General features: G+C 61.6%; 1 protein-coding gene across 1 annotated transcript in view; it reads right to left on the reverse strand.

The window, feature by feature from the left end:
- The window catches only part of CPSF1 (cleavage and polyadenylation specific factor 1), a 63353-nt gene that overhangs the window by 18679 nt on the left and 22261 nt on the right, over positions 1-22413 (reverse strand). The window contains exons 18-27 of the mRNA XM_065830943.2: positions 21063-21179; positions 19551-19692; positions 16492-16670; positions 13648-13784; positions 10520-10691; positions 8735-8956; positions 6451-6540; positions 6237-6380; positions 3483-3635; positions 1478-1594 (exon numbers count right to left, since the gene is read on the reverse strand). Coding sequence (XP_065687015.2) covers positions 1478-1594; positions 3483-3635; positions 6237-6380; positions 6451-6540; positions 8735-8956; positions 10520-10691; positions 13648-13784; positions 16492-16670; positions 19551-19692; positions 21063-21179 — 1473 coding nt within the window. The remainder of the gene's footprint in view (positions 1-1477; positions 1595-3482; positions 3636-6236; positions 6381-6450; positions 6541-8734; positions 8957-10519; positions 10692-13647; positions 13785-16491; positions 16671-19550; positions 19693-21062; positions 21180-22413) is intronic.

Genomic DNA, 22413 nt, shown 5'->3' on the forward strand with positions numbered 1-22413 from the left:
ATATGTCATGATACGTTATAGTATGTTGTAATGTACCACGATATACGCCGTGATATCTCATGATATGTCATGGTATATTGTGATGTGCCGCGATATACACGATATGTCACAATATGTCGCAATATGTTATGGTATGTCATGATGTGCCGCGATATACACTGTGATAAGTCACGTTATGTCGTGATGTGCCGCGATATACGCCATGATATGTCGCGATATATGCCATGATGTGTCGCGCTATGTTATAGTATGTCGTGATGTGCCACGATATACGCCATGATACATCGCGATATGTCGCGATACGTCGTGATATGTTACAGTATATTGTAATGTGCCGTGATATATGCCATGATATGTCATGGTATGTCGTGATGTGCCGCGATATACGCCATGATATGTCACGATATGTCGCGATATGTTATAGTATGTTGTAATGTGCCGCGATATATGCCGTGATATGTCATGGTATGTCGTGATGTGCCGCGATATACGCCATGACATGTCGCGATATGTCACGATATGTCGCGATATGTTATGGTATGTCGTGATGTGCCGCGATATACACCATGATATGTTGCGATACATCGCGATATGTCGCGATACGTTATAGTATGTCGTGATGTGCCGCGATATACACGATATGTCACAATATGTCGCAGTATGTTATGGTATGTCGTGATGTGCTGTGATATACGCCATGATACGTCGCGATACGTCGTGGTATGTTGCATTATGTCGTGATGTGCTGCGATATATGCCGTGATATGTCATGGTATGTCGTGATGTGCCGCAATATATGCCACGATACATCGCGATATGTCGCGATACGTCGCGATATGTTATAGTATGTTGTAATGTGCCGTGATATATGCCGTAATATGTCATGGTATGTCGTGATGTGCCGCAATATATGCCACGATACATCGCGATATGTCGCGATACGTCGCGATATGTTATAGTATGTTGTAATGTGCCGTGATATATGCCGTAATATGTCATGGTACGTCGTGATGTGCCGCGATATACGCCATGATATGTCGCGATATGTCGCAATATGTTATAGTATGTTATAATGTGCCGCGATATATGCCGTGATATGTCATGGTATGTCGTGATGTGCCGCGATATACGCCATGATATGTCGCGATATGTCGCGATACGTTATAATATGTCGTGATGTGCCGCGATATATGCCGTGATATGCCATGGTATGTCGTGACGTGCCGCGATATACGCCGTGATATGTCGCAATATGTCGCGATATGTCACGATATGTCGCGATATGTTATAGTATGTTGTAACGTGCCACGATATACGCCGTGATACGTCGCGATATATCACGATATGTCACGATATGTCGCGATATGTCGCGATACGTCGCGATACGTTATAGTATGTTGTAACGTGCCACGATATACGCCGTGATACGTCGCGATATGTCGCGATATATCGCGCTACGTCGCGACCCTCGCGCTACCTTGGACTCGACGTGGTAGGCCACGTAGTGCGCGGTGCAGCGCAGCGGGATCTTGCGCACGGGCCAGGGCGCGTCGTACGACAGGTACGCGGGCAGGACGCTGATCCGCAGCTCCCCCTGCGCCCCAAAGCCACCAAATACCACCCCAACATCCCAAACGACACCCCCCGAGAAACAAACACCCCCCCAAAATACACACACACCCCCCAAAAATCCCTAAGCCTGCCCCAAAGTAACCCAAATATCCCCCAAAGTAACCCAAACATCCCCCAAATACCTGCCCCCCAAAAACATCAAAGCACCAAATAACACCCCCAAAACAGCAAATCCCCCCAAATACCCAAATCCCAAGAGAAATCCCCCCCAAAATCACAAATAACCCCCCAAAACCACAAATACCCCCCCAAAAAGCCACAAATACCCCCCCAAAAAACCCCCAATGACCACAAATACCCCCCCAAAAAACACAAATATCCCTCAAAATGACACCCAAACCCCCCCAGAACCCCCAAAGACCACCCCAAACCCCAAATAAACCCCGAATCCCCCTCAGAAACCCCAAATAAACCCAAACTGCCCCAAACCCCCAAACTGCCCCCAAACAAACCCCAAATCCCCTCAGAAAAGCCCAAATCCCCCCAAATCCCCTCACAAAACCCTCAAACCAATCCTGAATCCCCCCCCGAAAACCCCCAAATTACCCCCAATTTCCCCCCCAAAACCCCCCACATCCACCAAATAAACCTCAAATCCCCCCCAGAACCCCAAATAAACCCCAAATAAACCCCAAATTCCCCCAAAACCCCCAATCTACTCCCAAACGAACCCCAAATCCCCTCAGAGAGCCCTCAAACCAACCCCAAATCCCCCACCAAAACCACCAAATTACCCCCAATTTCCCCCCCAAAACCCCCCAGAACCCCCCAAATCCTCCAAATAAACCTCAAATCCCCCCCAGAACCCCAAGTAAACCCCAAATAAACCCCAAATTCCCCCAAAACCCCCAATCTGCCCCCAAACCAACCCCAAATCCCCTCAGAGAGCCCTCAAACCAACCCTGAATCCCCCGCCAAAACCCCCAAATTACCCCCAATTTCCCCCCCAAAACCCCCCAGAACCCCCCAAATCCTCCAAATAAACCTCAAATCCCCCCCAGAACCCCAAGTAAACCCCAAATAAACCCCAAATTCCCCCAAAACCCCCAATCTGCCCCCAAACCAACCCCAAATCCCCTCAGAGAGCCCTCAAACCAACCCCAAATCCCCCCACAAAACCCCCAAATTACCCCCAATTTCCCCCCCAAAACCCCCCAGAACCCCCCAAATCCTCCAAATAAACCTCAAATCCCCCCCAGAACCCCAAGTAAACCCCAAATAAACCCCAAATAAACCCCAAATTCCCCCAAAACCCCCAATCTGCCCCCAAACCAACCCCAAATCCCCTCAGAGAGCCCTCAAACCAACCCCAAATCCCCCACCAAAACCACCAAATTACCCCCAATTTCCCCCCCAAAACCCCCCCAGAACCCCCCAAATCCTCCAAATAAACCTCAAATCCCCCCCAGAACCCCAAGTAAACCCCAAATAAACCCCAAATTCCCCCAAAACCCCCAATCTACCCCCAAACAAACCCCAAATCCCCTCAGAGAGCCCTCAAACCAATCCCAAATCCCCCCACAAAACCGCCAAATTACCCCAAATTTCCCCCCCAAAACCCCCCAGAACCCCCCAAATCCTCCAAATAAACCTCAAATCCCCCCCAGAACCCCAAGTAAACCCCAAATAAACCCCAAATAAACCCCAAAAAACCCCAAACCCCCTCAGACCCCCCCAAACCAACCCCAAATCCCCTCAGAGAGCCCTCAAACCAACCCCGAATCCCCCGCCAAAACCACCAAACAAGCCCCAATTTCCCCCCCAAAACCTCCCCCAAAAAACCCCCCAAAGCCCCCCAACCCCCCCCCGGACCCCCCCAAACCCCCAAATCTGTCCCCCCCCGGTCTGACCTGCCTGTTGAAGTAGAGGAAGCCTCGGGGGCAGTTGACGTTGTGGAAGGGGGCGAAGGAGTCAACGGGGCCATCGATGGCCATGGGGTGCAGGCGCAGAGCCCCCCGGCCCGTCACCAGCAACCAGTGCGGGTTGGGCCCACAAATGAACACCTTTTGGGGGAAAATTAGGGGTTTTGGGGGTGCTTTGGGGTCTGGGGGGCTTCCCGGGGGGAAATTGGGGGTTTTTTGGGGGGGGTTGGGGGGTTATTTGGGGTTTTTTGTGGAGGGATTTGGGATTGGGTTGAGGGTTTTGTGAGGGGAGTCAGGGTGGGTTTGGGGGCAGTTTGGGGGGATTTGGGGTTTATTTGACATTTTTGTGAGAGGATTTGGGGTTTTTTGGGGGGTTTTATGAGGGGATTTGGGGTTTATTTGGGGTTTGGGGGCAATTTGGGGGGGTTTGGGGGAGAAATTGGGGGTTATTTGGGGGTTTTGGGGGGGGATTTGGGGTTGGGTTGAGGGATTTCTGAGGGGATTTGGGGGTTTCCTGAGGGGATTCAGGGTTTGTTTGGGGGGATTTGGGGTTTATTTGGGGTTTTTGTGAGAGGATTTGGGGTTTATTTGGGGTTTGGGGGCAATTTGGGGGGGTTTGGGGGAGAAATTGGGGGTTATTTGGGGGTTTTGGGGGGGGATTTGGGGTTGGGTTGAGGGATTTCTGAGGGGATTTGGGGGTTTCCTGAGGGGATTCAGGGTTTGTTTGGGGGGATTTGGGGTTTATTTGGGGGTTTTCTGAAGGGATTTGGGGTTTATTTGGGGTTTGGGGCAATTTGGGGGAATTTGGGGGGGAAATTGGGGGTTATTGGGGGTTTTTTGAGGGGGGATTTGGGGTTGGGTTGAGGGTTTTGTGAGGGGAGTCAGGGTGGGTTTGGGGGTTGTTTGGGGGGATTTGGGGTTTATTTGGGTTTTTCTGAAGGGATTTGGGGTTTATTTGGGGTTTGGGGGCAATTTGGGGGGGTTGGGGGGAGAAATTGGGGGTTATTTGGGGGTTTTGAGGGGGGATTTGGGGTTGGATTGAGGGTTTTGTGAGGGGATTTGGGTGTTTCCTGAGGGGATTTAGGGCTCGTTTGGGGGGATTTGGGGTTTATTTGGGGTTTTTCTGAGGGGAACTGGGGTTTATTTGGGGTTTTTCTGAAGGGATTTGGGGTTTATTTGGGGTTTGGGGGCAATTTGGGGGGGGTTGGGGGAGAAATTGGGGGTTATTGGGGGTTTTTTGAGGGGGGATTTGGGGTTGGGTTGAGGGTTTTGTGAGGGGATTCAGGGTGGGTTTGGGGGCAGTTTGGGGGGATTTGGGGTTTATTTGGGTTTTTCTGAGGGGGCTTGGGGTTTATTTGGGGTTTGGGGGCTTTTTGGGGGGGGAATTGGTGTTTCTTTGGGGTTATTTGTGGGGTTTTGGGCCTGGTTTCTTTTGGGCAGGATTGGGGTTTTTTTGGGGTGGGATTTGAGGGGTTTGGGGGGGACCCGGGGTTGGGGGTCATTGGGGGGTTGGGGTCATTTTGGGGTTGGGGGTCATTTTGGGGTTGGGGGTCATCTTGGTGTTTGGGGGTCATTTTGGGGTTGGGGTCATCTTGGTGTTTGGGGGTCATTTTGGGGTTGGGGTCATCTTGGGGTTGGGGTCATTTTAGGGTTGGGGGTTATATCAGGTTGGGGGTTATTTTGGGGTTGGGGGCTATTTTGGGGTTGGGGGGCATTTTGGGGTTGGGGGTCATTTTGGGGTTGGGGGTCATTTTAAGGTTGGGGGTCATTTTGGGGTTGGGGGGTTATATCAGGTTGGGGGTTATTTGGGGGTTGGGGGTCATTTTGGGGTTGGGGGGCATTTTAGGGTTGGGGGTCATTTTGGGGTTGGGGGGTTATATCAGGTTGGGGGCTATTTGGGGGTTATTTTGGGGTTGGGGGTCATTTTGGAGTTGGGGGTTTATTTAGGGGTTATTTTGGGGTTGGGGGGTCACTTTGGGGTATATTTGTGCTTTTGGGGGGTCATGAATCGGGGCTTTTTTGGGGTGGGATTTGAGGGCTTTGGAGGGGACTGGGAGGTTATTTTGGGGTTGGGGGGTCATTTTGGGGTTGGGGGTCATTTTGGTGTTTGGGGGTCATTTGGGGGTTGGGGGTCATTTTGGGGTTGAGGGTCATTTTGGGGTTGGGGGGTTATATCAGGCTGGGGGTTATTTTGGGGTTGGGGGGGTCATTTTGGGGTTGGGGGACATTTTGGGGTTGGGGGTCATTTTTGGGTTTGGGGGTCATTTGGGGGTTGGGGGTCATTTTGGTGGTTGGGGGTCATTTGGGGGTTGGGGGTCATTTTGGGGTTGAGGGTCATTTTGGGGTTGGGGGGTTATATCAGGCTGGGGGTTATTTTGGGGTTGGGGGGGTCATTTTGGGGTTGGGGGACATTTTGGGGTTGGGGGGTTATATCAGGTTGGGGGCTATTTGGGGGTTGGGGGTCATTTTGGAGTTGGGGGTTTATTTGGGGGTTATTTTGGGGTTGGGGGGTTACTTTGGGGTATATTTGTGGGTTTGGGGGGTCAGGAATCGGGGCTTTTTTGGGGTGGAATTTGAGAGTTTTGGAAGGGACTGTGAGGTTATTTGGGGTTGGAGGGTTATTTTGGGGGGTCCGGAAGCGGGGTTTAGGGGTGGGATGTGTGTTTTGGGGTGGGATTTTGGGGTCCCCAGGTGTTTTTGGGTGTCCCCGTGTGTTTTGGGGGTCCCGGTCCCCCCACTGACCCCCGAATATCCGTAGATGTCCTCGAAGTAGCGGAAGCGGGCGACGCGGCCACGCGGCCCCCCCGGCTCCTCGCTCCCCGCCGCCTCCGGCTTCTTTTTGGACGGTTTGGGCTTTTTCTCCCGAAAGTTGATGTTGTGGGGGACCTGTTGAGGTAGGAGGGGGTTTAGGGGTGTCCTGGGGGGTGGTTTTGGGGTGTCCCCCCCCCAAATTCACCTTTTTGAAGCGCACTTTGAGGTTGTTCTGGCCCAGCTGCGAGTCGTGCCCGAAGGCCTCGTAGATCAGCAGCTCCTGCTCCACGTGAACCTGCCCGAAATGGGGGACATGGGGGGACACGGGGGTCACGGGGGGGGGGTCACAGCAGCGGGGTCACCCCAGCACCCCCCAGCCCCCTCCCAGTATTGTCCAGTATCCCCCAGTTTGCCCAGTATCCCCCTGGCAGATCCTGCCCGCACCCCTGGCATTGCCAGCATCTCCCTGGTGTCCCCAGTATATCCCAGTATACCCCAGTTTCCCCACCACCCCCCAGTATCCCCCAACATCTCCCAGCAGCCCCCAGTATCCCCCACATCTCGTAGCATCTCCCCACTGTACCCCCAGCACCCCAGTATCCCCCACATCCCCCAGTATCTCCCAGCACCCCCCAGTATCCCCCACATCCCCCAGTATCTCCCAGCACCCCCCGGTATCCCCCACGTCCCCCGGTATCTCCCAGCACCCCCCGGTATCCCCCACATCCCCCAGTATCTCCCAGCACCCCCCAGTATCCCCCACATCTCGTAGCATCTCCCCACTGTACCCCCAGCACCCCAGTATCCCCCACATCCCCCAGTATCTCCCAGCACCCCCCATTATCTCCCACATCCCCCAGTATCTCCCAGCACCCCCCAGTATCCCCATCTCGTAGCATCTCCCCACTGTACCCCCAGCACCCCAGTATCCCCCACATCCCCCAGTATCTCCCAGCACCCCCCAGTATCCCCCACATCCCCCCAGTATCTCCCCACTGTACCCCCAGCACCCCAGTATCCCCCACATCCCCCAGTATCTCCCAGCACCCCCCAGTATCCCCCACATCCCCCAGTATCTCCCAGCACCCCCCAGTATCCCCCACATCCCCCGGTATCTCCCAGCACCCCCCGGTATCCCCCACGTCCCCCCAGTATCTCCCCACTGTACCCCCAGCACCCCAGTATCCCCCACATCCCCCAGTATCTCCCAGCACCCCCCAGTATCCCCCACATCCCCCGGTATCTCCCAGCACCCCCCGGTATCCCCCACGTCCCCCCAGTATCTCCCAGCACCCCCCAGTATCCCCCACATCCCCCCAGTATCTCCCCACTGTACCCCCAGCACTCCCCAGTATCCCTCACATCCCCCAGTATCTCCCAGCACCCCCCAACATCTCCCAGCACCCCCCAGTACCTCCCAGTTTCCCCAGCACCCCAGCACCTCCTAGACCCCACAACCCCCCCTGTACCCCCATACATCTCCCAGTATTCCCAGTATCTCCCCGCTGTACCCTCAGCACTCCCCAGTATCTCTCACAACCCCCAGTATCTCCCAGCACCTCCCAGTATCCCCCAGCATCTCCCAGTACCCCCACATCCCCCCAGTATCTCCCCACTGTACCCCCAGCATCCACCAGCAACTCCCAGTATCCCCAGTACCCCCCAGTATCAGCAGCACCCCCCAGCAGCTCACAGCATCCCCAGTATCCCCCAGTGCTCCCAGCATCCCCCAGTACCCCCAGTACTTGCAGCACCCCCAGTGTACCCCACATCCCCCAGTACCCCCCAGTGCTCCCAGCATCTCCCACTACCCCCACCATCCCCACAGTATCCCCAGGATCTCCAGCATCCCCCAGTATCCTCCAGCATCTCCCAGTCGCCCCAGTATCCCCAGTATCACTCACCAGCAGGTACAGGTGGCTCTGGCGGTGCCCCAGTCCCCCCAGTATCCCCAGTACCACTCACCAGCAGGTACAGGCAGCTCTGGGGGTGCCCCAGTCCCCCCACTATCCCCAGTCCCACTCACCAGCAGGTACAGGCGGCTCTGGCGGTGCCCCAGTCCCCCCACTATCCCCAGTACCACTCACCAGCAGGTACAGGCGGCTCTGGGGGTGCCCCAGTCCCCCCACTATCCCCAGTCCCACTCACCAGCAGGTACAGGCGGCTCTGGTGGTGCCCCAGTCCCCCCAGTATCCGCAGCACCACTCACCAGCAGGTATGGGCGGCTCTGGCGGTGCCCCAGTGCCCCCAGTATCCCCAGTATCCCCAGTGCCACTCACCAGCAGGTATGGGCAGCTCTGGCGGTGCCCCAGTGCCCCCAGTATCCCCAGTATCCCCAGTCCCACTCACCAGCAGGTATGGGCGGCTCTGGCAGTGCCCCAGTATCCCCAGTATCCCCAGTATCCCCAGTCCCACTCACCAGCAGGTACGGGTGGCTCTGGCGGTGCCCCAGTCCCCCCAATATCCCCAGTATCCCCAGTGCCACTCACCAGCAGGTACGGGCGGCTCTGGCGGTGCCCCAGTGCCACCAGCAGCACCTCCTTGACCAGCGGCAGGTCCCCCTGGCGCGTCCCCTCCTTGCCGTCCCCTGTCCCCTGTGTCCCCTGCGTGCCCACGGCCGCCTGCCCGAAGGACGAGTCCACCAGCACCCGCTGCCCCACCGGGAAGTTCTTCACCAGGAACACCAGGCGCCACTCCGGAAGCTGGTACAGCTGGGGACGGGGACACGGGGACACAGGGGACAGGGACACGGGGATGGGCAGGGACACGGGGACATGGGGACGGGGACGTGGGAGGATGGGGATACAGGGTGGGACATGGATACAGGGGGGGAACAGGGACATGGGGATAGGGACAGGCAGCGGAACAGGGACACAGTGACGGGGACACAAGGGAACAGGGACACAGGGAAGGGGACAGGGATAGGCAGGGGGACAGGGATGGGCAGGGACACAGGGGAACAGGGACAAACAGGGATGGGGACAGGGACACAGGGGGACAGGACAGGCAGGGGGACAGGGACATGCAGGGGGACAGGCAGGGATGGGGATGGGGACACAGGGGACAGGGACAGGCAGGGATGGGGACACAGGGGGACAGGGACAGGCAGGGGGACAGAGACACAGGGGGACGGGGACAGAGACACAGGGGGACAGGGACAAACAGAGATGGGGACAGAGACAGATAGGGGGACAGAGACACAGGGGGACACGGACAGGCAGGGATGGGGATGGGGCACAGGGGGACAGGGACAGGCAGGGGGACAGAGACACAGGGGGATAGGGACAAACAGGGATGGGGACAGAGACACGGGGACAGGGACAGACAGGGGGAGAGGGACACAGGGGGACGGGGACAGGCAGGGGGACGGGGACAGGCAGGGGGACGGGGACACAGGGGGACGGGGACACAGGGGGACGGGGACAGACAGGGGGACGGGGACACAGGGGGACGGGGACAGACAGGGGGACGGGGACACAGGGGGACAGGGACACAGGGAGACGGGGACACAGGGGGACGGGGACAGGCAGGGGGACGGGGACAGGCAGGGGGACGGGGACACAGGGGGACGGGGACAGACAGGGGGACGGGGACACAGGGGGACAGGGACACAGGGGGCAGGCAGGGCGACAAGGACATGGGGGGATGGGGACAGGGACACAGGGAGACAGGGACAGGCAGGGGGACGGGGACAGGGACACAGGGGGACGGGGACAGGCAGGGGGACAGGGACACAGGGGGACGGGGACACAGGGGGACGGGGACAGGCAGGGATGGGGATGGGGACACAGGGGGACGGGGACACAGGGTGACAGGGACAGGCAGGGGGACAGAGACACAGGGGGACAGGGACACAGGGGGACGGGGACAGGCAGGGGGACAGAGACACAGGGGGACGGGGACAGGCAGGGGGACAGAGACACAGGGGGACGGGGACACAGGGGGACGGGGACACAGGGGGACGGGGACAGGCAGGGATGGGGACAGAGACACAGGGGGACAGGCAGGGATGGGGATGGGCACAGGCAGGGATGGGGACAGAGACACAGGGGGACAGGCAGGGATGCGGACGGGGACACAGGAAGACAGGGACAGGAAGGGATGGGGACAGGGACACGGGGGGACAGGGACACGGGGGGACAGGGACACGGGGGACAGGGCGACAGGCAGGGGGACAGGGGGCCAAGCAGAAGGCACGGTGACAGGCTGCACGGCAGCAGTGCCCGGTCCCCAGGGCCCCCGTGTCCCCAGGGTCCCCGTGTCCCCGGGCTCACCTCCATGGCGCCGTTGTCGCGCACCAGCACGCACCAGTGCGTGGGCTCGGGCCGGTGCTGGGGCGGCCGCTCGGGAGCGGGGTTGGCACCGCGCCGCGGCTCCTCCCGCGCCGGGCTGAGCAGCGCCCCCGAGTCCCCGTACAGCATCTCCTCCTCGTCATCCACCGAGCCGCTGCGGGGACAGCGTCACCGCGGGTCTGGGGACACCGACGGCCCCAAACCCCCCACACACTGCGGGGACAGCGTCACCGCGGGTCTGGGGACACCGACGGCCCCAAACCCCACACACACTGCGGGGACAGCGTCACCGCGGGCCTGGGGACACCGACGGCCCCAAACCCCCCACACACTGCGGGGACAGCGTCACCGTGGGTCTGGGGACACCGACGGCCCCAAACCCCCCACACACTGCGGGGACAGCGTCACCGCGGGTCTGGGGACACCGATGGCCCCAAACCCCCCACACACTGCGGGGACAGCGTCACCACAGGTCTGGGGACACCGACGGCCCCAAACCCCCCACACACTGCGGGGACAGCGTCACCACGGGTCTGGGGACACCGATGGCCCCAAACCCCACACACACTGCGGGGACAGCGTCACCGCGGGTCTGGGGACACTGACGGCCCCAAACCCCCCACACACTGCGGGGACAGCGTCACCACAGGTCTGGGGACACCGACGGCCCCAAACCCCACACACACTGCGGGGACAGCGTCACCGCGGGCCTGGGGACACCGACGGCCCCAAACCCCACACACACTGCGGGGACAGCGTCACCGCGGGCCTGGGGACACCGACGGCCCCAAACCCCCCACACACTGCGGGGACAGCGTCACCACAGGTCTGGGGACACCGACGGCCCCAAACCCCACACACACTGCGGGGACAGCGTCACCGCGGGCCTGGGGACACCGACGGCCCCAAACCCCACACACACTGCGGGGACAGCGTCACCGCGGGCCTGGGGACACCGACGGCCCCAAACCCCCCACACACTGCGGGGACAGCGTCACCGCGGGTCTGGGGACACCGACGGCCCCAAACCCCACACACACTGCGGGGACAGCGTCACCGCGGGTCTGGGGACACCGATGGCCTCAAACCCCCCACACACTGCGGGGACAGCGTCACCTCGGGTCTGGGGACACCGATGGCCCCAAACCCCACACACACTGCGGGGACACCATCACCTCGTGTGCCGGGGACACCGCTGTCCCCAAACTCCCCCATGCACTGTGGGGACACCGTCACCTCGGGTGCTGGGGACAGCATTGTCCCCAAACCCCCCACACACTGAGGGACAGCGTCACCGCGGGTCTGGGGACACCGAAGGCCCCAAACCCCCCACACATTGCGGGGACAGCGTCACCCCGGGTGTGGGGACACCGATGGCCCCAAACCCCACACACACCTCAGGGACAGCGTCACCGCGGGTCTGGGGACACCGATGGCCCCAAACCCCCACACACTGAGGGACAGCGTCACCTCGGGTGTGGGGACACCGATGGCCCCAAACCCCCCACACACTGCGGGACAGCGTCACCTCGGGTGCTGGGGACACTGGTGTCCCCAAACCCCCACACTGTGGGGACACCGTCACCTCATGTGCTGGGGGACACCAATGTCCCCAAATCCCCACACTGCAGGGACACCGTCACCTCATGTGCTGGGGACACTGCTGTCCCCAAATCCCCACACTGCGGGGACACCGTCACTTTGGGTGCTGGGGACACCGATGGCCCCAAACCCCCAGACACACTGCAGGGACACCATCACCTCGTGTGCCGGGGACACCGCTGTCCCCAAACTCCCCCATGCACTGTGGGGACACCGTCACCTTGGGTGCTGGGGACAGCATTGGCCCCAAACCCCCCACACACACTGCGGGGACAGCGTCACCTCGGGTGTTGGGGACAGCATTGGCCCCAAACCCCCCCACGCACTGTGGGGACAGCGTCACCTCGGGTGTTGGGGACACCACTGTCCCAAACCCCCACACTGCGGGGACACCATCACCTCAGGTGCCAGGGACACTGCTGTCCCCAAATCCCCACACTGTGGGGACACTGTCACCTCGGGTGTTAGGGACACCGATGTCCCTGACTCCCCCCACACTGTGGGGACACTGTCACCTCCATGCACTGTCCCTGCCCCCCCACACTGTGGGGACACTGTCACCTCCATGCACTGTCCCTGCCCCCCCCACACTCTGGGGACACTGTCACCTCCATCCACTGTCCCTGTCCCCCCCACACTGTGGGGACACTGTCACCTCCATGCACTGTCCCTGTCCCCCCCACACTCTGGGGACACTGTCACCTCCATGCACTGTCCCTGCCCCCCCCACGCTCTGGGGACACTGTCACCTCCATGCACTGTCCCTGTCCCCCCCACGCTCTGGGGACACTGTCACCTCCATGCACTGTCCCTGTCCCCCCCACACTGTGGGGACACTGTCACCTCCATGCACTGTCCCTGTCCCCCCCACACTGTGGGGACACTGTCACCTCCATGCACTGTCCCTGTCCCACCCCACGCTCTGGGGACACTGTCACCTCCATGCACTGTCCCTGTCCCCCCCACGCCCTGGGGACACTGTCACCTCCATGCACTGTCCCTGTCCCCCCCATGCTCTGGGGACACTGTCACCTCCATGCACTGTCCCTGACCCCCCCACACTCTGGGGACACTGTCACCTCCATGCACTGTCCCTGTCCCCCCCACGCTCTGGGGACACTGTCACCTCCATGCACTGTCCCTGACCCCCGCACACTCTGGGGACACTGTCACCTCCATGCACTGTCCCTGACCCCCCACGCTCTGGGGACACTGTCACCTCCATGCACTGTCCCTGACCCCCCACACTCTGGGGACACTGTCACCTCCATGCACTGTCCCTGACCCCCTCACACTGTGGGGACACTGTCACCTCCATGCACTGTCCCTGTCCCCCCCACGCTCTGGGGACACTGTCACCTCCATGCACTGTCCCTGACCCCCCACACTCTGGGGACACTGTCACCTCCATGCACTGTCCCTGTCCCCCCCCACGCTCTGGGGACACTGTCACCTCCATGCACTGTCCCTGTCCCCCCCACGCCCTGGGGACACTGTCCCCCTGTCACCTGATGTCCTGGATGAGGGTCTCGGCCTCGGCGGGGGCGCGGGCGGGGCCGTCGTCGCGGGGCCCGGGGACGCGGCTCTCGGTGGTGAACATCCCGCTGACATCGCGGTACAGGCACAGCGCGATCACCTTGGGTTGCTGGGGACAGGGACACTCAGCTGGGGACATGGGGACACTGAGCCGGGAGACACGGGGACACTGAGCTGGGGACACGGAACACTGAGCTGGGGACATGGGGACACTGGGCTGGGGACATGGGGATGCTGAGCTGGAAGGACACTGAGCTGGGGACATGGGGATGCTGAGCTGGGGGACATGTGGACACTGAGTTGAGGACATGGGGACACTGAGCCAGGGGACATGGGGACACTGAGCCAGGGCGACACTGAGTCAGTGACAGGGGACACTGAGCTGGGGACAGGGGACACTGAGTTGGGAGACATGGGGACACTGAGCTGGTAGGACACTGAGCCGGGGACAGGGGACACTGAGCCAGGGGACATGGGGACACTGAGCTGGGGACAGGGGACACTGGGCTGGGGACATGGGGACAATGAGCTGGGGGGACACTGAGCTGGGGGACATGGGGACACTGAGCCGGAGGACATGGGGACAATGAGCTGGGAGGACACTGAGCTGGGGACATGGGGACACTGAGCTGGGGGGACATGGGGACACTGAGCGGGAAGGGGACAGGGACACTGAGCTGGGGGGACATGGGGACACTGAGCGGGGGGCGGGGACAGGGACACTGAGCTGGGGACATGGGGACACTGAGCCAGGGAGTTTGGTGGCACTCCCAGGGTGCAGGGCAGTTTTGGGGTGCAGGGTTTTGGGGTTCAGTGCCACTCAAGGTGTGCAGTGGCGGTTTGGGGGTTCAGGGTTTGGGGTTCAGTGACAGCCCCGGGGTGCAGGGCGGTTTTGGGGTGCAGGGTTTGGGGTGCAGTGACACTCACGGGGTGCAGGGTGGTTTGGGGGTGCAGGGTTTTGGGGTGCAGGGTTTGGGGTGCAGTGACACTCACGGGGTGCAGGGTGGTTTGGGGGTGCAGGGTTTTGGGGTGCAGGGTTTGGGGTGCAGTGACACTCACGGGGTGCAAGGCGGTTTGGGGGTGCAGGGTTTGGGGCTTGGTGGTACTTATGGGGTGCAGTGGAGGTTTGGGGGTGCAGGGGCAGCTTGGGGGTGCAGGGTTTTGGGGTTCGTTGCCACTCACGGGGTGCAGCGGCAGTTTGGGGTGCAGGGTTTGGGGTGCAGGTTTTGGGGGGCAGGTTTGGGGTTCGCTGTCACTCACGGGGCGCAGTGGCGGTTTGGGGGTGCAAGGGCAGTTTTGGGGTGCAGTTTGGGATCACCACCACTCACGGGATGCAGCGGGGGTTTGGGGTGCAGGTTTTGGGGTGCAGTGTTTTGGGGTCACCGCCACTCACAGCGTGCAGCGGAGGTTTGGGGTGCAGGTTTGGGGTGCAGGGGCTGTTTCAGGGTACAGTTTGGGGGTCCCCAACACTCACAGGGTGCGGGTTTGGCGTGCAGGTTTGGGGTGCAGTGTTTTGGGGTGCAGTTTGGGGTCCCTGCTACTCACGGGGTGCAGCGGGGGTTTGGGGTGCAGGGGTGGTTTGGGGGTACAGATTTGGGGGTTCCCACACTCACGTGGTGCAGCGGGGGTCTGGGGTGCAGATTGGGGTGCAGTTTGGGGTGCAGGGGCGGTTTGGGGGTGCAGTTTGGGGTGCAGTTTGGGGTGCAGTTTGGGGTGCAGGGGCGGTTTTGGGGTGCAGTTTGGGGTGCGGTTTGGGGTGCAGTTGGGGGTCCCCCACTCACGTGGTGCAGCGGGGTCTGGGGTGCAGTTTGGGGTGCAGTTTGGGGCGGTTTTGGGGTGCAGTTTGGGGTGTGGTTTGGGGTGCAGGGGCGGTTTGGGGTGCAGTTTGGGGTTTAGGGCGGTTTTGGGGTGCAGATTGGGGTGCAGTTTGGGGTGCAGGGGCGGTTTGGGGGTGCAGTTTGGGGTGCGGTTTGGGGTGCAGTTTGGGTTGCAGTTTAGGGTGCAGGGGCGGTTTTGGGGTGCAGTTTGGGGTGCGGTTTGGGGTGCAGTTGGGGGTCCCCCACTCACGTGGTGCAGCGGGGGTCTGGGGTGCAGTTTGGGGTGCAGGGGCGGTTTGGGGGTGCAGTTTGGGGTGCAGTTTGGGGTGCGGTTTGGGGTGCAGTTTGGGGTGCAGTTTGGGGTTCCCCCACTCATGTGGTGCAGTGGGGGTCTGGGGTACATTTGGGGGTGCAGTTTGGGGTGCAGGGGTGGTTTTGGGGTGCAGTTTGGGGTCCCCCACTCATGTGGTGCAGCGGGGTCTGGGGTGCAGTTTGGGGTGCAGTTTGGGGTGCAGGGGCGGTTTGGGGGTGCAGTTTGGGGTGCAGTTCGGGGTGCAGTTCGGGGTGCAGTTGGGGGTCCCCCACTCACGTGGTGCAGCGGGGTCTGGGGTGCAGTTTGGGGTGCAGTTTGGGGTGCGGTTTGGGGTCCCCCACTCATGTGGTGCAGCGGGGTCTGGGGTGCAGTTTGGGGTGCAGTTTGGGGTGCGGTTTGGGGTGCAGTTTGGGGTGCAGTTGGGGATCCCCCACTCACGTGGTGCAGCGGGGTCTGGGGTGCAGTTTGGGGTGCAGTTTGGGGTGCAGTTGGGGGTGCAGGGGCGGTTTGGGGGTGCACTTTGGGGTGCGGTTTGGGGTGCAGTTGGGGATCCCCCACTCACGTGGTGCAGCGGGGTCTGGGGTGCAGTTTGGGGTGCAGTTTGGGGTGCAGTTTGGGGTGCAGGGGCGGTTTGGGGGTGCACTTTGGGGTGCAGTTTGGGGTGCAGTTGGGGGTCCCCCACTCACGTGGTGCAGCGGCGGCCTCTGCAGCGCCAGGCGGTGCGTGCGCCCCCCGTAGGTGTCGCTCTTGAGCACGAACATGGTCACGTGGCCCTCTGCGCTCAGGATGACGCCGAACGGGTCGGCGAGCGCGCAGTGCACGATGGGAGCGCCCAGGTCCACGGGCACGAAGTGCAGCTGCGTCACTGCGGGGACCGTGACGTCACCCCTGGGTCACCTCAGGTCACCCCCGGGTCACCCCTGGGTCACCCCACAACTGCCACCGTGTCCCCGAGTGTCACCCCCCTCGCAGCGGGGTCACCCCAGGTCACCCCAGGTCACCCCAAAACTGCCACCGTGTCCCCTGGGCACCCCCCCCGAGTGTCACCCCCCTCACAGCTGTGTCACTGTGGGGACAGCGAGGTCACCCCAGGTCACCCCAGGTCACCCCACAACTGCCACCATGTCCCCGATTGTCACCCCCCTCGCAGCTGCGTCACTGTGGGGACAGCGATGTCACCCCGGGTCACCCCACAACTGCCACCATGTCCCCTGGGCACCCCCCCCGAGTGTCACCTCCCTCGCAGCTGCGTCACTGTGGGGACAGCGGGGTCACCCCAGGTCACTCCAAACTGCCACCGTGTCCCCTGGGCACCCCTTGAGTGTCACCCCCCTTGCAGCTGTGTCACTGTGGGGACAGCGCGGTCACCCCAGGTCACCCCTGGGTCACCTCAGGTCACCCCAAACTGCCACCGTGTCCCCGAGTGTCACCCCCTCACAGCTGTGTCACTGTGGGGACAGCGGGGTCACCCCAGGTCACCCCAGGTCACCCCAGGTCACCCCTGGGTCGCCCCCAGGTCACCCCACAACTGCCACCGTGTCCCCGAGTGTCACCCCCTCACAGCTGCGTCACTGCGGGGACAGCAGGGTCACCCCCCCAGGTCACCCCACAACTGCCACCGTGTCCCCTGGGGCACCCCCCAAGTGTCACCACCCTCACATCTGCATCACTGTGGGGACAGCCAGGTCACCCCAAAACTGCCACTGTGTCCCCTGGGGCACCCCCCGATTGTCACCCCCTTCACAGCTGCGTCACTGCAGGGACAGTGGGGTCACCCCAGGTCACCCCACAACTGCCACCGTGTCCCTGAGTGTCACCCCCCTCACAGCTCCGTCACTGTGGGGACAGCGAGGTCACCCCAAAACTGCCACCGTGTCCCCTGGGTCACCCCCCCAAATGTCACCACCCTCCCAGCTGGGTCACTGCAGGGACAGCACTGGGTTGGGGACACCCCAAAGCCACCCTGGGGTGTCCCGTGTGTCACCCCAAAGCAACCTTGGGTGTCACCTCAAGTGTCCCCTGTGTCATTCCAAATCACCCCAGGTGTCCCCTGTGTCACCCAAACCCCCCTAGGGTGTCCCCTGCGTCACCCCAGAGCAACCCTGGGTGTCACTCCAAAGCACCCCAGGTGTCCCCTGTGTCACCCAAACCCCCCTAGGATGTCCCCTGTGTCACCCCAGAGCAACCACGGGTGCCACCTGAAAGCCCGCCAGGTGTCCCCTTTGTCAGCCCAAAGCACCCTTGGGTGTCACCCCAAAGCCTGCCTGGGTGTCCCCTGTGTCACCCCAAAGCCCCCTAGGGTGTCATCCCAAAGCCCCCAGGTGTCCCCTGTGTCACCCCAAAGTCCCTTGGGTGTCCCCTGTGTCCCCCAAAGCAACCTTGGGTGTCACCCCAAAGCCCCCCAGGTGTCCCCTTTGTCACCCCAAAGCCCTCCAACTGTCCCTTGTGTCACCCCAAAGTCCCCTAGGGTGTCCCCTGTGTCACCCCAAAGCCCACTAGGGTGTCACCCCAAAGCCCCCCAGGTGTCCCCTGTGTCAGCTAAAGCCCCTTGGGTGTCCCCTGTGTCAACCCAAAGCCCCTTGGGTGTCCCATGTGTCACTCCAAAGTTCTCTAGGGTGTCATCCCAAAGCCCACAGGTGTCCCCTGTGTCACCTCAAAGTCCCGGGGTGTCCCCTGTGTCCCCCAAAGCAACCTTGGGTGTCACCCAAAGCCCCCCAGGTGTCCCCGGGTCACCCCAGAACACCCCTGGGTGCCACCCCAAAGCCCCGGGGTGTCCCCTGTGTCACCCAAAGCCCCTTGGGTGTCCCACGTGTCACTCCAAAGCCGCCTTGGATGTCACTCCAAAGCCCCCCAGGTGTCCCTTGTGTCACCCCAAAGCCTGCCTGGGTGTCCCCTGTGTCACCCAAAGCCCAAGGGTGTCCCCTACGTCACCCCAAAGCACCCCTGAGTGCTAACCCGAAGCCCCCCAGGTGTCCTCTGTGTCACCCCAAAGCCCCTTGGGTGTCACCCCAAAACCCCAGGGTGTCCCTTGTGTCACCCCAAAGTGCCCTTGGGTGTCAACCCAAAGCCCCCCAGGTGTCCCCTGTGTCACCCCAAAGCCCCTTGGGTGTCCCACATGTCACCCCAAAGCCCCCCAGGTGTCCCCTGTGTCACCCCAAAGCCCCCTGTGGTGTCACCCCAAAGCCCCCCAGGTGTCCCCTGTGTCACCTAAAGCCCCTTGGGTGTCCCCTGTGTCACCCCAAAGCCCCAGGGTGTCCCCTGTGTCACCCAAAGCCCCTTGGCTGTCCCTTGTGTCACCCCAAAGCCGCCTTGGATGTCAACCCAAAGCCCCCCAGGTGTCCCCTGTGTCACCCCAAAGCCCCCTGGGTGTCCCACGTGTCACTCCAAAGCCCCCTTGGGTGTCACTCCAAAGCACCCCAGGTGTCCCATGTGTCACCCCAAAGCCCCTAGGGTGTCACCCCAAAGCCCCCCAGGTGTTCCCTGTGTCACCCCGAAGTCCTGAGGTGTCGCCTGTGTCACCCAAAGCCCTCTAGGGTGTCCCCTGTGTCCCCTAAAGCAACCTTGGGTGTCACCCCAAAGCCCCTTGGGTGTCACCCCAAAGCCCCCCAGGTGTCCCCTGTGTCACCCCAAAGTCCCCTGGGGTGTCACCCCAAAGACCCCCAGGTGTCCCCTGTGTCACCCCAAAGCCCCCTGGGGTGTCCCCCCAAAGCCCCGCGGTGTCCCCGCGCCGTCCGGTGTCACCCACCTCCCTCGAGCAGGCGGATGCCGAGCGGTGACACCTGCACAATGTACCGGTTGTCCCCGATGTTCCCGGCGAACACCGTGGGGCCCTGGGTGGCAAAGCCACTGGTGTCCAGCTCCATGATCTCCTGCCCCGTCTGCAGGATCTGGGGACAAAGGGACACGCTGGGGACAGCCCGGGGACATCGGCCACACCCCCCGGGTGTCCCGTGTCACCCCAAAGCCCGCCTGGGTATCCCCTGTGTCACCCCAAAGTCCCCTTGGGTGTCACCCCAAAGGCCCCCAGGTGTCCCTATTGCCGTGTCACCCCTTGGCACCATGTGTGTGGCCCCCCAGTCACTGTGTCACCCCCTGTCACCACGTCACCTCCCATCACCCCCATGTCACTGCCCCATGACCGTCTCACCCTCCCTGTCACGGTGTCACCTCCTGTCACCCCCATCATCCTGTCACCGTATCACCCTCCTGTCACGGTGTCACCCTCCTGCCACCCTCATGACCCTGTGACCTGTCACCCGTCACCCCCATCACCCTATCACCCTGTCACCCCTTGCCACTGTGTCACCCCATGTCACCTCCCATCACCCCCATGTTACTGTCCCATCACCGTGTCACCCTCCCTGTCACAATGTCACCCATCACCCTGTCACTATGTCACTCTCCTGTCACCCTCATGACCCTGTGACCTGTCACCCGTCACCCCTTGCTACGGTGTCACCCCTGTCACCACGTCACCTCCCATCACCCCCATGTCACTTCCCCATCACCGTGTCACCCTCCCTGTCATGGTGTCACCCTCCTGCCACCTTCATGACCCTGTCACGTGTCACCCACCACCCCCATCACCCTGTCACCCCCTGTCACCATGTCACCTCCCACCACCCCCATGTCACCGCCCCATCACCGTGTCACCCTCCCTGTCACTATGTCATGCTCCTGCTGCCCTCATGACCCTGTGACCTGTCACCCGTCACCCCCATCACTCTGTAACCCCTTGTCACCCTCCCTGTCACATTGTCACCCTCCTGACCCTGTGACCTGTCACCCATCACCCCCATCACCCTGTCACCACGTCACCTCCCATCACCCCCATGTCACCGCCCCATCACCGTGTCACCCTCCCTGTCACAGCGTCACCCTCATCACCCTGTCACTATGTCACCCTCCTGCCGTCCTCATGACCCCGTGCTCTGTCACCCCCTGTCACCACATCACCTCCCATCACCCCCATGTCACCGCCCCATCACCGTGTCACCCTCCCTGTCACGGTGTCACCCCCTATCACCCTGTCACTGTATCACCCTCCTGTCAACGCACCAGCCCTCGTCACCCTCCCTGTCACGGTGTCACCCTTCTGCCGCCCTCATGACCCCGTGCCCTGTCACCCCCTGTCACCACGTCACCTCCCATCGCCCCCATGTCACCGCCCCATGACCGTGTCACCCTCCCTGTCCCGGTGTCACCCCCCTGCCGCCCCCATGGCCCTGTGCCCTGTCACCGTCACCGTGTCACCCACCATGGTGGAGTCCTCGCGGCTGAGGATGAGGAAGCCGTGCCGCTTGCCGTCCTCCTCGGGGGGCGCCGGGGACGGCGCCTCCTTCTCGCCGTCCTCCCCCGGGGCCGCGTCACTCGCCTGCGGGGACACGCGCTGGCACCCCCGGGGACAGGGACGGGGATGTCCCCGGGCCTTTGGGGACGTCCCTAGGGGGTTCTGGGGACGTCTCTGGGGGTTTGGGGACACATCCAAGGGAGGGTTTGGGGACATCGCTGGGGGGGTTGGGGACACATCCAGGGAGGGTTTGGGGACATCTCCAGGGGTGTGGGGACACATCCAGGGAGGGTTTGGGGACATCGCTGGGGGGTTTGGGGACACATCCAGGGGAGGGTTTGGGGACATCACTGGGGGGTTTGGGGACACATCCAGGGAGGGTTTGGGGACATCGCTGGGGGGTCTGGAGACATCTCTAGGGGTTTTGGGACATCTCCAGGCGTTTGGGGACACATCCAGGGTTTTGGGGACATCTCCAGGGGTTTGGGGACACATCCGGGGAGGGTTTGGGGACATTACTGGGGGGTTTGGGGACATCTCTAGGGGTTTGGGGACATCTTCAGGGGTTTGGGGACACATCCAGGGACGGTTTGGGGACATCGCTGGGGGGTTTGGGGACATCTCCAGGGGTTTGGGGACACATCCAGGGGAGGGTTTGGGGACATTGCTGGGGATTTGGGGACACATCCAGGGATTTGGGGACATCACTGGGAACTTGGGGATGACCCCAGGGGTTTGGGGACACATCCAGGGATTTGGGGACATCACTGGGAACTTGGGGATGACCCCAGGGGTTTGGGGACACATCCAGGGGTTTGGGGATGTCCCCAGGGGTTTCAGGGGCATCTACGGGGGTTTGGGGACATCGCTGGGGGGGTTTGGGGACATCTCCAGGGGTTTGGGGACACATCCAAGGGAGGGTTTGGGGACATCGCTGGGGTATTTGGGGACACATCCTGGGGAGGGTTTGGGGACATCACTGGGGACTTGGGGATGACCCCAGGGGTTTGGGGACATCGCTGAGGGGGTTGGGGATGTCTCAGGGTGTTTGGGGATGTCCCCAGGGGTTTGGGGACACATCCAGGGGTTTGGGGACACATCCAGGGGTTTGGGGATGTCCCCAGGGGTTTGGGGACACATCCAGGGGTTTGGGGACATCCGTGGGGGGGTTGGGGATGTCCCCAGGGGTTTCAGGGGCATCTAGGGGGGTTTGGGGACACATCCAGGGGAGGGTTTGGCGACATCGCTGGGGGGTTTGGGGACATCTCCAGGGGTTTGGGGACACATGCAGGGGAGGGTTTGGGGACATTGCTGGGGG

This window comes from Patagioenas fasciata, chromosome 2 (assembly GCF_037038585.1).
Source record: "Patagioenas fasciata isolate bPatFas1 chromosome 2, bPatFas1.hap1, whole genome shotgun sequence".
NCBI classification, from domain to species: domain Eukaryota; kingdom Metazoa; phylum Chordata; class Aves; order Columbiformes; family Columbidae; genus Patagioenas; species Patagioenas fasciata.